At 50.5% G+C, this 13,705-nt stretch overlaps 1 protein-coding gene across 2 annotated transcripts in view; it reads right to left on the minus strand.

The window, feature by feature from the left end:
* KIF26B (kinesin family member 26B) overlaps positions 1–13,705 on the minus strand; it is a 517,976-nt gene that overhangs the window by 22,030 nt on the left and 482,241 nt on the right. For both annotated transcript variants that reach the window (XM_070768089.1, XM_070768090.1), the window contains 2 exons: positions 6,811–6,973; positions 2,359–5,767 (listed from right to left, as the gene is read on the minus strand). In XM_070768089.1, coding sequence (XP_070624190.1) covers positions 2,359–5,767; positions 6,811–6,973 — 3,572 coding nt within the window. The remainder of the gene's footprint in view (positions 1–2,358; positions 5,768–6,810; positions 6,974–13,705) is intronic.

Consider the following 13,705-nt stretch of genomic DNA (forward strand, 5'->3'; position numbering starts at 1 on the left):
ATGCTAAATTAGAGTATGTGAAAGCACTCTGTAACACTCAAATGTACGTGAGCACATAGCAAATGTCTCACAATAATCTGGATTTTGAAGACAAAGATTGGGTAGATTGTAATGAATAAGGTTTATCAAACAAGTATTGGGAAGGCCAGACTTTTTTTTTTTTGGCAAAGGCTCTGGCTTAAACTTTCTTGTTATTTTTAGTAACCACTATAGTACATTTTAATGCCCTTGACTCTGAAAATAGGACTCAGCAGTTGTCATGTCATACTGAATAGATTTCTGTTCTCCACTTGTATTATATGGGATTCTTCTCCCAGGTCTGGTGGTGAGATTCAGGGCCCAGGGCCTGATATGGAGCACCATCAAAGTGAATCAAGGCCTGATGCACACAACACCTGGGAAATAGAAACGTCGAGATTCTGACGGCCACGATGACTCCCAAACATGCAGGGAGGCTAACATCCTCATGGTATTTCATAATCTGTGATGGGATGGGTGGATGGGGCAACCTATTAATACCTCGTAACATCTAGAATTACAGCATGACTCTGTTGTCCCTTGAAGTTTTTTTTTTTTTTTTTTTTTTTAGGCAGACAAATGGTTTTATCGTGTGCATTGACCACAGTCCTTACATCTAAATTAGAATATTCCAGAGTTTGCGCCTGTCTGTAGTGTGAGAATAGGAAAAAGCAACCCTGGAGTTGAGAGAAAAAAACTTGAGAAGCAGTTGCTGGCTGGAGCAGCTGCAGGAAAAAGGAGACCTTTCTTTTGGGTCTCATCTCATCTTTTAATCCCAAATGTGCTGGTGGCATCAATATTCCATTGGGCAATGGTTTCTGAGAGCTCCAGGTTCTACAGAAGGAGCACAGTGTAGCTAAGGACAGGCTAGGAAGGCTGGACAACAGGCCACTCACACATCAACCAAGGTGCAGAACTGCGTGTGAGGCTCTGCAGGAGACAGCTTCCTTACAAATGAGTCCTGTGCTAAAGATGAGTGGCGGCAAGTTCTCTGAAGGCCGTTTAAGAGCAAAGATGAGTCAGCAAAATTCTCAAGTAGCTAAAGATGTCCTTGGTTTCTCCTGTCTTCTCTCTTTGTCCCTTTCTCTTTTTACTGACCTTTCACCTCGCCTACCCTATGGCCACCTGGGCCATCAGCTCTGACCTAGGTCCTCTTCTCCTTGCCCATCACAACTTACTATCACATGTTCCCCCAAACTCCAAAGAGACAAATCAGTGGGCTTTATACACGGCAGTTCCTCCAGAGGACTTATTTGTCTTTTGATAGGAGATTCCTGGACATAGCAAAGACTCCTCCAAAAGCATGCATTTTGGTTCCATAGTGAGGGGGGTGGTGTGCTGTGTGTGTGTGTGTGTGTGTGTGTGTGTGTGTGTGTGTGTGAATGTTGGATATTTCAGGCCTGACTATTCCACCAGTGTGTGTGGAGGGGGCAGTGGGGTGGAGGTGGGGTTGCCCCCACTGCACCTTCCATAAGACAGTGGACTTCATTCCACCCCAGAGAACGGCTGCTAGGCTCTGGGGGCCACTGGGTCATAAGGTAATGCTGCTGCTGCTGCTAAGTCACTTCAGTCGTGTCCGACTCTGTGTGACCCCATAGACAGCAGCCCACCAGGCTCCTCTGTCCCTGGGATTCTCCAGGCAAGAACACTGGAGTGGGTTGCCATTTCCTTCTCCAATGCATGAAAGTGAAAAGTTAAAGTGAAATCGTTCAGTCGTGTCCGACTCTTAGCGACCCCATGGACTGCAGCCTACCAGGCTCCTCCGTCCATGGGATTTTCCAGGCAAGAGTACTGGAGTGGGGTGCCATTGCCTTCTCCGAATGCATGCATACATGCATGCTAAGTCGCTTCAGTTGTGTCTGACTGTGTGCGACCCTATGGGCAGCAGTCCACCAAGCTCCTCTGTCCACAGGATTCTCTAGGCAAGAATACTAGAGTGATTTGCCATTTCCTTCTCCACATAAGTGTAGCTACAATGACCTGATCCCTTGAGTGGTTCTAAACTGCAGTATTCTTGGTCCTTGAGCAGAGAAACCAGGTGTCTGGGGTCAGAATGGGGAGATCTCATGCAGGAAGAGGCCTCTTCCCGCCCCCCACACCCCCACCCTCCACAACCCATGGCTGGTGAGTGAGGAGTGGTGCCCTGGGGGCCTGCCTTCTCTCTGGGCTGAGACTGACCAGCATCACTGCCTGAAGACTGAGTGATGCCCTGACGGAAGGTTGGTTTTGACAGTGATGGCTCTGTCCCCAGCAGGTGACAGGTGGCCGGGACAGGGGTGCCTGGGCTCCCATCCCTGCATCCCAGGGCCCACCCCACGCCCACCAGGTACCCACGTCTACCTGAGTTGGCGCGCTTCTTTGGGGCTTTGAGGCTGCGGCAGCGCCCGCCCACGGAGCTGCTGTTCTCACTCATGGAGTCCTGGGTGGACGATGCACTGCCAGTGGCCTCGCTGTCGCGCATCATGCTCTCATAGCCACTGCTGCCGCCGCTGTGGTAGAAGAGCGCCGTCTTGCCCATGGCGGGCGGCAGCTCCCCGCTTAGCACGCTGCTGTTGTCGCTGCCGTGGCCGCTGCTGCAGCGGTGGGGCCGGCGCGGCGGTGTGATCTTGCTGTAGGGCGAGGGCAGCGGGGCGGTGGGCGGCGGGCGCTCGTCGGTGGGTATGGCGCGGTCCTCCGCCTCGGGGCCCGCGCGCCCAGGCGGCCCTCGCCCGCCCGCGCCGCCCTGCAGCAGCTCCGAGATGCGCCCGTTCACCGCCCGCAGGGGCAGCTTGGATGCCAGGCCGGAACCCCGGCTCCGGCTCAGCGACTGGGTGGACCAGGACATGTGCTTCCCGCCGGGGGGCGGCCCGGAGCTCTGGCCCACGGCCTGCGGCAGGGACTTGGTGGAGAAGCTCAGGGTCTTGGTGGTGGAGGTGGACAGGCTGCGGGCCTTGGGGCTGGCCAGGAGCAGCTTGCTCACGGCGGAGATCTTGGACTGGCTGGCCTTGGGCGAGGCCCCGGCCGACTGCGTGGGGCCCGGGTTGGTGGGCGAGGCCCCGGCGCTGCGGCCCGGGCTCCTCCCTGTGCGGGGCATTGTGCTGTCCTTGCCCGTGTGCAGCCGGGAGCTCATGGAGGACAGGCTCTCGGCCCTCTCCAGTGAGAGGCATTCGTAGTGGCTGACTGTGGTCCTACCCAGAGAGTTGGTCCGGCTTGCCAGCTGCTCCAGCTTGGCGCTGAAGAGCTTGCTGCTGCTGCTGGCATCCTTCATCTTGCTGCTGGGCTCGTCGGGGAAGCTGGCCAAGAAGGGTGCAGGTTGGTTCAAGGGGCTGCTGGAGCTGCTGCTGCAGGCACTGTGCTGTGGGCTAGCCCGGTTCTTCTGGTCCAGGCTGGACTTCCGGACAGGGGGCAGCGGGGGAGTCCCTTTGGGCCGAGCCAGGACACAGTGCTTGGGGGACGCTACCTTCTTCTCCAGGGTGGCCTTGGAGGGCTGGGTGCTGGAAGCCGAGCCAATGCCGTTGGTCTCTGAGGCGCAATGGTAGAAGAGGCTGTCTAGCTCCTCCTGCCTGCTGGCTTTCTGAAAAGCCCTGGGAAGACTGCTGGACTTCAGGCTTTTGTTGAGATGCACGGGGCTCTGGGCAGCCACACTGGGCAGGGCCATCTCACAGCCATCCACCACTCTCCTGAAGTTGTCGGCCCCTGGGGAGGCAGACACCTCACCACTACTGTTGCTCAGCCTGTCACTGGGGCTGGCCTTCTTGTCCTGTTCTGCTCTGGCCTCAGGCTTTGGGGGGCCCGTGGCTGTCTCAAACCTACTCCCTTCTTCATTGGGATAAGCATTCTCTTTTTTTACCTCCTCTTCTCGTTTCAGCCAGGGGTCCTCAAATTTCATCTCTTTCTTTGCACCACTTTCCTTGCTCTCCTGGGACTGGGCTGCTTTGAGGACTGAGCTGACGGTGGCCAGGGACACCTCAGGCTCTTGGACGTTTCGGGGGCTCATGGAGATGCAGGGGTATACTGTAATGTTGGTCTTCATGGGGATGTACCCTTCGCAGTTGCTCAGACTGGCCGTATTAGAGATGGTGACCATGGCCTTGCCCAGGGTGGATATCTTGCAGCCTTTGATGGGGGCTGCCTTATTGAAGGAGTCTTCCCCCATTTCAGACAAGATGAGCAGGTTGTCGGGGCTTGCCTTGGGCTTCTCCCGGCACACCACCGCAGTGTTCTGGATGCTGCCGACAAACTCCGAGGCAGGAGGATCTGCCATTGCTTCCCCATGCCCAAAACACGCCTGTGCTATGAAACTGTGGCACGGCTGCTCACCGTCACTGCCTGTGCTCATCTCACTCAGCCAGGAGCTGATGGAGGAACGTCTGCTCCCCGCCTCCCGGGCCTTCTCGTCCAGGTTCAGCTTTGGGAGGGGCAGGAACTGCGTGATGCTGACCTCGGACACAGGAGCCACGTTCGAGTAGCACTCCAGGTCCTCGCTGATGCTGCCGATGATGCTGACGGGCCGGGAGCCTGAGGCCAAGGCCTGCACTGAGCAGTCGCTGTTGAAGCTGATGATGCTGGTGGGGCGGCCACTGTCTAGCACCCCGCTGATGGTCAGTTCCTCCACCAGCGTGAACACCAGCTCATCCTCACCATTCAGCTCCAGAGGCTGCTGTACCGTCACCATCGTGGTGCTCAGAATCTCCTTCTTGGAATCTGGGGAAGTTGCTGCCTGATGATCGTCATCCACAGGGGTTTCTGGGAACCCTTCACTCCCAGTAGACATGGATTTCTTCAAAACCTGGGGACTCATTCCAACTGGGGGCGTGCGTACCTCGGGCTGCAGCAGGGACTCACTAGACACTATGCCTGAATCCTTGCTCAAGGTGGGCAGTGGGGCCGGAGAAGGCAGGACCCCCTTCTGGGTGTAGACTTTGCATCTCTGGGAAGGAGAGCTGGCCGGCTTGTACTCTGAGGTCTTGGACAGACTGGCAATGCCCAGCCTGGGGGAGCCCATGGGCCTGGGCTTGCCTTCCACAAAGCCGCAGGAGTTCAGGCTTTCCCGGCTGCTCCGGAGGCTGGGGCTCTGCGCGAGCTGGGAAGAATTGTGCTGGCTGCTGCTGCCGGGGATGCTCCGGGGTGAGGCAGGGGTGGGGCTGTTGGTGAGCAATGCGGCAGGGACAGGGGAGTGATTCCTCTGCACCTTGGAGGCCGGGGGCTCCGCACCTTCTTTGTCTGTCAGCTGGCCGTCTGAACCATCGTCTTCCTTATCAGACTCACAAAGCGGGCTTGCTCCGGCTGCCTGGCTCAATGGGACACTCTTGCCTGCCTGCTCCACCCCAAACTGGGCTGGCAGCTCTTCGAAGGGGAACTTGCTGGGCTCCTCGCTGCCATCGATGCAATCCAACCTCTCCTGCAGCTCGGCGAATGTGTTGCACTTCAAGCAGTCCCTTTCCGATTTGCTGGCACCGGCCTCTCCAGCCTCAGTGGACCGGCTGTCACCCCTGGCCTTTTGCAGGGCTGGCACGATAGGGACAAAATCTGGGGGCCCCTCGTTGTCAGTGAGCTCCTTGTCAGAGAGGGCTGTGCCGTTTGGCCCGATATAGATGACCGTGTCGCAGGACTGCTCGCTGCTGGAGGAGTAGTCAGGGTCGCTGGACAGGTGAGGGATGGGGAAGTCTGACTCGACGGCGGCCCTGGCGTGGAAGGGTCTTAGCTGGGTGGGCCTGCGCATTCTGCCTTCCTCACAGGAGCTCTCTCCCCCAGAGGAGCTCGATGTGTACTGTGAGTGAGAGGGAAACAGTTAGTGTGGTGTCGTGGGGCAACTGGCCAGGTGACTGGCGGAGGCCATTGGCTCCACGCAGGCCATCCAGACCCCAGGCCATTACCCGAGTGTGCCAGGCCAGGTGCCCCAGCTCTGCATGTCATGCCCTCATACTACTGTGAGGCTCACTGGGGAAGCAGAGGCTGCTCATGAAAGGGGGTGACCAGCCCAGGTCCCATGTGACCTCCTAAGGACTTGAGGGGGTCACTAGTTTGCACACCCAACCATGTATGACAGTTTGTGCCATGGGACACTGGTTGGAAAGATGTGCTTTTGACCAAATATATGTGTGTCTATATATATATTTATATATAAATATATATATATATTTCTTATGTATATATATATATATATATATATAAATATATATATAAAGGAGGGGAAAAAGCCCCCACAAATCACCAGCTGGCCACAGACCAGACTGACCACAATCATAATGATTTTCTCAGACATTCTTGTCATACCACCACTGTCCTGGCTTTGCCTCTGCCTGAGAAAATGAGCCCAGTGGTTTCATCAGCCAGAATCAACCACTGAATTAACAGGACAACACCCCTTGGCCTGAAAAAGTGCCTCCTGGAAACGCACAGGAAGTAGGGTCCCCTGAGCAAGGAGTAAACTAACAGTCTCCTTTGGGATCAATCAGTTGAAGGACCAGGGTAGGCAAGATACAAACTATGGATATTTCCCATCGCTCTTAAAAATTTTCACCTCAAAGTCGCAATCGTTTAAACTCTCTAACGTGAACCAAGCACTCCCCATTAGGAGTCCAGGCTGGATGACTGAGGAAATCACCAGCAGTGGGGAGGGGACAGGACTTCTGTATCGGCCAGGAGGTAGTCCTACCCCGAGGTGGATGCTGAGCCAGGCCTTCGGCAGCCAAGCTCACCAGGCCCCTGGTGCTGGGGGGTTAGAAACAGTGATTCCGCTCTTTCTGACTCAGTTCCAGGGCAGGGCTCCGAAAGCTGCTTCATCCTCCGCACCCCCAGCAAACCCCTTACCTTCGTTTTCTTTTTCTTCATCCTCAAGACTCGCGAGGCTATCTGGATGGTGGACAGGGTTTCGGCGTAGTTCCCAGCGGCGGCCGAGATGTGAGCGATCATGGTGGTGCGGCAGTTCACGTTCCCCAGGGACTCCCGCAGCAGCATGGTGAGCTTGCTTTCTCTGCCAACAAAGTGAATTAAGGCTGTATTAGTGGGCCATGCTTCACTCTGGCTGTCAGGGTAGGACTTCAGGCCCCTACATGGCTTGCTGTGGGCAGTGGGGTTCCCCCCTCCTTTTTTTTTTTTAATGCGTACTAATTAACATCATCTTCTACATGAAGCTATTTGTAGTTGGCAGCTGAGCAAGTGCTTCTAACCCCAAGGATGGATAGCACCTCCCTTGGCACCACTGTCCTGGCTGTGATGGGGCATTCCTGTGTGTCTATGCATATGACACTGCCCAAAATGAGGCCTGGGAATAGAAATGAGAGGCAGGGATGGGGAGAGAGCAACTCTGTGATCCGTGATTGGGCGTGCTATCTGCATATCGGGCCTTTCTCTGCAAATTTCCATACCAGGCAATCCCTGCAATAAAAAAAGCACTTTTCCAGCCATGAACTTGTATTGAAGAGCTATGTGTTTATAATACATGCAAGGTTTCTTTGGCCAAGGAGTTGCACCCACTTTAGTGCCATTGTCTCTTAACATATATTTGCACATGGTAGTGACAAAGGAAAAGGTATTCATATTCCTGATTAAAACCGGGGACACACAGACATAGACCCAAGCACTCAATCAGCAACAGAAGGCAGAACTTTCTAGAAGGGACTCCTCTGGGGATTTTGCAGGTGCTGTGTGGGGCCAGTGTCCTGAGTAATGAGGCCCAGGAGTTTAGAGATGGTGTTTCTAGGCTCTTTAAAAAGTGATCTGAAGGAACGACTCATGTTTTTTCTTTCATTCCTGAACTTGTCTTGACATTCTTCCTGCCTTGCTTTTAAGAGGCTTCTGCTTACGTCATCATCAACTCTTGCCTCTTAACTGCTGCCAAATGTCATTTTGTCTCTGGAGCCGTCCCTGATCCTGAAGTCTGAGGGAGGCTCTTTGCTTCCCATGCCCTGTGTTGAGTTTGTTTTGCCAGAGGAGAGGGGGTTTGTCCTCAGGCTTGTAATCCGGTTGTCAGGGCCTCCCTCGTGGCTCAGATGGTAAAGAATCTGCCTGCAATGCAGGAGACTCAGGTTTGATCCCTGGGTCAGGAAGATGCCCTGGAGAAGAGATTGGCTACCCATTCTAGTATTCTTGCCTGGAGAATTCCATGGACAGAAGGAGCCTGGCAGGCTACAGTCCACGGAGTCACAAAGAGTCAGACACGACTGAGTAACTAACACTTTCACTACTTTCAGCAGTCAGCCATTGCCCCCCTCTCTCTGCCCCCCACCCTCCCCCACCCCAGTCAGCTCTCTGGAGAGAGACTATCCAGCTCAGGAGACCCCATGTGACATGCAGGCCACTGTCAGCAGAGATTAGACCTCAGAGACAGAAAACCACTTCACATGTGACCTGCATCAGACCTTCAGGGAGAACAGACTTGTGTAAGAGCAATAGCTTCCCCTTTCCATCTGGGACCAATTAAGGTGTCAGTTCGGAGATACTGGGCTCACTATGGCTCAGTGCCAGTACAATTTAAAAATATATCATAGTTTCCCTTCAAGGAAAACACTCAGTGATAAAAGCAGTGGAACGAGAATGCTATGGACTGAATGTTTACATCTCCCCCAAATTCATGTGTTGCAGCCTAACGTTCCATGTGATAGTATCTGGAGGTTGAACCTTTGGGAGGTGATTAGGTCATGAGCGTGGAGCCCACATGAGTGAAATTTTTACCCCTATACAAAAGAGCCTAGAGAGCTTCCTTGTCCTTTCTGCCATGTGCGGGAACAGTGAGAAGATAGCTACCTATGAGCCAGGAGGCAGGGCCCCACCAGGCACAAATCTTCCAACACCTGGATCTCAGATTTCCAGCCTCTAGAACTGTGAGGAATTCACTTAAGTCCCTCAGTCTATGGGATTCTGTTATAGCAGCTTGAACTGACTTGGACAGAAAAGGAAGTGGGTATGGAGGAGGAGCCCTCCAGCCCTAGCTCCTGGCTCTAAACATTTATCTTCCTTCAAAATGTCTATCAGGAACATCATGGAAACCCCCAGAGCTGACAACCAGATGGGGAAGTCAAGTTTCCTTCCTGGCACACATTCTCAGTACAGACACTGTACATGGATAACTCTAAGCCTTTGTCTTCCATATGGGAAGTGGGAGATACATCCCATCAGAGTTAAGTTGTGATCATGTATGGTTAATTCTTATTAGTTATGACAGTTATTTTTATTAAGTCTCCGGGAACACTGAGCTAGTGAATGCTGAGCCGTGCCCCTAGGGGAAATATGTGCGTTTATGTTCCTGAGACCCCTGGGTCACAATATTTCATCAATTGATCAACACATAACCTTGTTTTATGTGCATATCTATTTAAAGACATCCTAATTTCTATTTCTTATAAATAATGAATTATATGTACCTTCTATATAATAAAACACTAGCTGAGAAGGATTTAACATTTCCTTGACTCTGGGTAACATGACCATAAATTTCTTTGGCTTTCAGCCTTACAATATTTTCCACTATGCTTTAAAAGAAAAAAAAAAAAAATGAGCATATTATGAATCCACCAGTACAGCCTGTTTCCACAGTATCATCATGCACTTCGATGTTACTTGAGTACTTTCCAGAACTTTGATGCATATACATCAGTGAATTTCCTCTTCCTGGATGTACCATATTGTTGATTCATTAACACTGAACTCACACCAACAGCACTATATCATGCCTGAATGAAGCTTCTCTCACACATGTATTTTTTCTGTAAACCACAGCCTTCTTGCACTACACAACTGCAGCACTATACCTGGGGGCTACTTTACACAGTGAAATCACCAACAAAAAGCAGAGAAATACAAAAAGTGTCACTAAATAGACTGCAAAAAACACCCTTGTTTACATGATGAGAGGTGAAACAAGAAGACAAAGCTGTTGGCTTGTCCAGTCTCAGCTGGGAACATGTGCATTGGGTGGCTCAAACTTTTTATTACTAAGCATGTCTGCAAATTACAATAAAACTATGGATTTTGAACATAATTCACAACATTGAATCTGAAAATGATTCTCAGAATCAACTGTACTATGAAGTTCCTACTGATGAGTCTTGTTCATCAGTTGCTCTGCTGAAGGCACACCCCAGTTATTTATCCACATGGCCCTGTAAAGGCCCCAGGAAAAGATACCAAAGACAAAACAAACAGATATAGCATTGTTGTATCAAACTGTTTGCCCTGTGTGTTTCCACATGATTCCCCCATTCATAAGTCAATCATGGGACAATTTTTTATTTTTAAGTCCACATTGTTGGAGGAAGCCAGGGCCTGTGCGTTGCTTGGCAACGAGCATTTTAGTTCTCCTTTGGAAAGCCAGTAAAACTGCCAGGAAGATTGTTTCACATGGGCCTCTCTAGACTCTAAAACATACCTGATGAGAGTGAAAGATGGTGGCTATAAAGTTTTTGTTTTTTTCTACCTCATCATGACCCTTTAACTTGGAACAAAGACAATTAAGTTGGGAAGAGAAGGTGAAAGAAGGGACAAACTGTAGGTTTGACTCACTGTCTTTGGCAGGAAAATAAAAAGAGTGAAAAGTTTCTAGGGCAGTGATCAGTTCAAACTCAGTCTGCACCTCTGCATAGACACCGAGGCAAGAGAAACAGGAGAGCACAGGTGCAGAACTGCTGGCCACCGAGCTCCAGGGCCAGGGTGGGTGAGAACTTAAACCTGGGGACCCGTGCAAGAAGGATGGGTTGGGCGGGATGGGAAAGGATGGGCGACAGAGTAGGGTTGACTGGGGTCTGGGAAGGACCATGCTGCTCTTCTTTCAGACAGTCACGTTCTATGCACACACATTCCACTTCCCTCCCACCCCACTGCACACATTTTTTAAAACAGTTTTTTTGAAAAATATCTTGCTTTTCAAAATAAGTCAACCTTTTATTAGCCATAGCAAGAGAACACCAAAAAAATAGCATAACGAGTAAATTTTCATTAATTTTATAAGAACATGACAGAGCACGTAGTACTCTAGGACACAAGCTGACCAACTGAGGCCCGCCAGCCCAATCCAGCCCCCTGCCTGTTTTTGTAAATAAAGTTTTATTGAGACATGGCCACACTAATTTGTTAACATATTGTCTCTGGCTGCTTTCACACGACAACAGCAGAGGTGAATAGTCATGACAGAGTCCATATATTTGCTATCTGATCTTTTACAGAAAAAGTCCATTGACCCGTGCTCTAAAGTATTGACAAAAGGTGGTTTCATTTTAGACAGAGTGCCAAAAATTTATCAACAAGAACACAGAGGTATGTCTTAATTTCCTTGTGTATGTGCTTGGTCGCTTCAGTCATGTCCGACTCTTTGTGACCCTATGGACTATAGCCCATCAGGCTCTTCTGGAGATGGGATTCTCCAGGCAAGAATACAGGAGTGGGCTGCCATTTCCTTCCTATTCAACAGTCTCTTTCTGACTTGACAGTTGTTCCTGTTGTCTTTCTTTCAGTTCATCTGTCTTTCTTTCAGATGTTTCCTGAAGGGAGAGCTTTAAAAATCAGCAGCATGGAAATAGGCAGAGGAGCAAGCGCTGGTTTTAGAAATCACTCAAGCACCAGGACACAGTCATCAGGGACTGCCCATTTCGTTTCCTATGTGATACAGAAGCAGAGGCTGTCCTTAAGGGGCTATGAGGCTGCTCACCCTCCAACTCGTTAACTTGTGAATGTCTACAGCGGCTCACTCAAATAGCATTTGGTGAATGTGGGCCCTCAGGAGGCCATCCTGCAGACTCTGAGGATGTACAGAGCAGAGGCCCTAGAGCCTACTACCCAGTGAGGGAGACACACAGGTAAACACATGTTATCTGACTTTGCTGGTGGTCCAGTGGTTAAGGATCCACCTGCCAGTGCAGGGGACACAGGTTCGATCCCTGGTCTGGGAAGATTCCACATGCCACAGAGCAACTAAGCCTGTGCTCCACAACTACTGAGCCTGCATGCTGCAACTACTGAAGCCCAGGAGCCTAGAGTTTATGCTCCACAATAAGAGAAGTCACTGAAATGAGAAGCCTGTGCACTGCAACTCTCTAGAGTAATCCCCACAACTAGAGAAAGCCTGAGAGCAGCAATGAAGACCCAGCCCAGCCCAAAATAAATAAAATGTTAAAAACCCAACACATTATCATACCATCCATTAAAGCCAATGACAGAAGAGCAAATCTAAAACAGCACATGATAAAGAAAGACCCTCAAGACTGGGAGCGCCCCCACCATCACCGTAACTCCCTGATGGCTGGGAGCACCCAGACTTCAGTGGGTATAGCACAGTTCTCTCCTTGGCTGAGATTCTCCTACGTGGCCCAACGTCCAGGGATATATTTGCTTGAGGCTCCCCCTGAACCCAACAGAACTCTAAATTCCTTTCTGAAAGGACAATCTGGAATCTCAAGACCATTGTTCACTGACCCTGAGAGTTGGGAAACTGTCCCAACTGGTAAGTTGGTACAGGGCCGCCAGGGTCACACATTTACAATGTTGGCCGGGTAATCTCATAAGAAAACAGATGTTCCTTTCATGACAGCTGTTAAATATATTTCTTCCCCAGAAAGGAGGTGAAGAACTCTGGACGTAGGAAGAAAGGCATCTACTGACCATGTTCTTTTGAAGAGTAGTGAGCTCTGAATCACCAAGTTGAGCAACTCAAATACAGCACCATGGATGGGCCAGCCCTTCTTCAAGGCCTGATTCTTGTGGGAGAGAGCCATAAATGTCCACTTATAGACATGGATCTGTTTTAAAAAATATGCCTCCTTCAATGCAAACACAATGAGGGCACAAAAAAAAGCAAAGTGACTTACATTAATTCCTAATGAAACAAAAGGAAAGGAACTTAGTTAACCTCGAAAATTAATCTCCAGAACAATGTGCAAGAGAAAGATTCCTGTGGGCAGCAGACATAAAAATCACAAAGACATACACACATGTGACCTCCCAGACATATACACAGGCATGCTCTTTTTTAGAAAAAGGAGACAGTGCTTGTTTATTTTTAAGCAATACCACATTGGTGTTGAAGAATGGAAACCATACACACAGAATTCTTACAGATGTCAGATCAAGATAACAACCAGGGTTTATATGCCAGGAAAATTCTGGTATCCCTCATGTTGTTAAGGATATGACTCTGGAACTACATTGCATTCTAGAAACTCTCCCATTTTCTACCCATTTTACCTGTAAACTGCCAGAATGTATTGTAGAGCCCCAAACAGAGCTTGAGATGTGGGCAAGAGATGCCAAGGATGGATGCAGCTCAAAGATTCTAATCTCCCAGCCTTAGACCCCAAACACCAGGCCCCTTCATCTACCCACTGACCACCAGGAAGAGGAAAAAAAATAGGAAGAAAGAACAGAAAGGAAAAGAAGGACCAGAGATAGGCTAAAGTCATGAACTTGCACAAGTTTCTGGCTCTGCTACAGCCTCTCTCCCGCTGACCCTGCCTCCTTCCCATTCACATCCTACTGGTCTGTGAACATCCTTTTCTACTATTGTCTGAAGAGTCACCGGTGTCCTCCTGAGCCCAGCTCAAGTATTGAGGACAAGGGTCCCAAGACACCAGGACCTATAACCCAGTGCTCCCGGCCCAGGTGCTCCACATCTGAGTGGTTCTTTATCTCTCACTAGAAAGAGTGTTCATTGTGCAGAGGGTAGATTGAGTCGCCAGGCCCCCAGGTGAGGGCAGCTCTCATGCCTCTGCTTGTCTTT

The sequence above is a fragment of the Bos indicus genome, chromosome 16 (genome assembly GCF_029378745.1).
Source record: "Bos indicus isolate NIAB-ARS_2022 breed Sahiwal x Tharparkar chromosome 16, NIAB-ARS_B.indTharparkar_mat_pri_1.0, whole genome shotgun sequence".
In the NCBI taxonomy this organism is placed as follows: Eukaryota; Metazoa; Chordata; class Mammalia; order Artiodactyla; family Bovidae; genus Bos; species Bos indicus.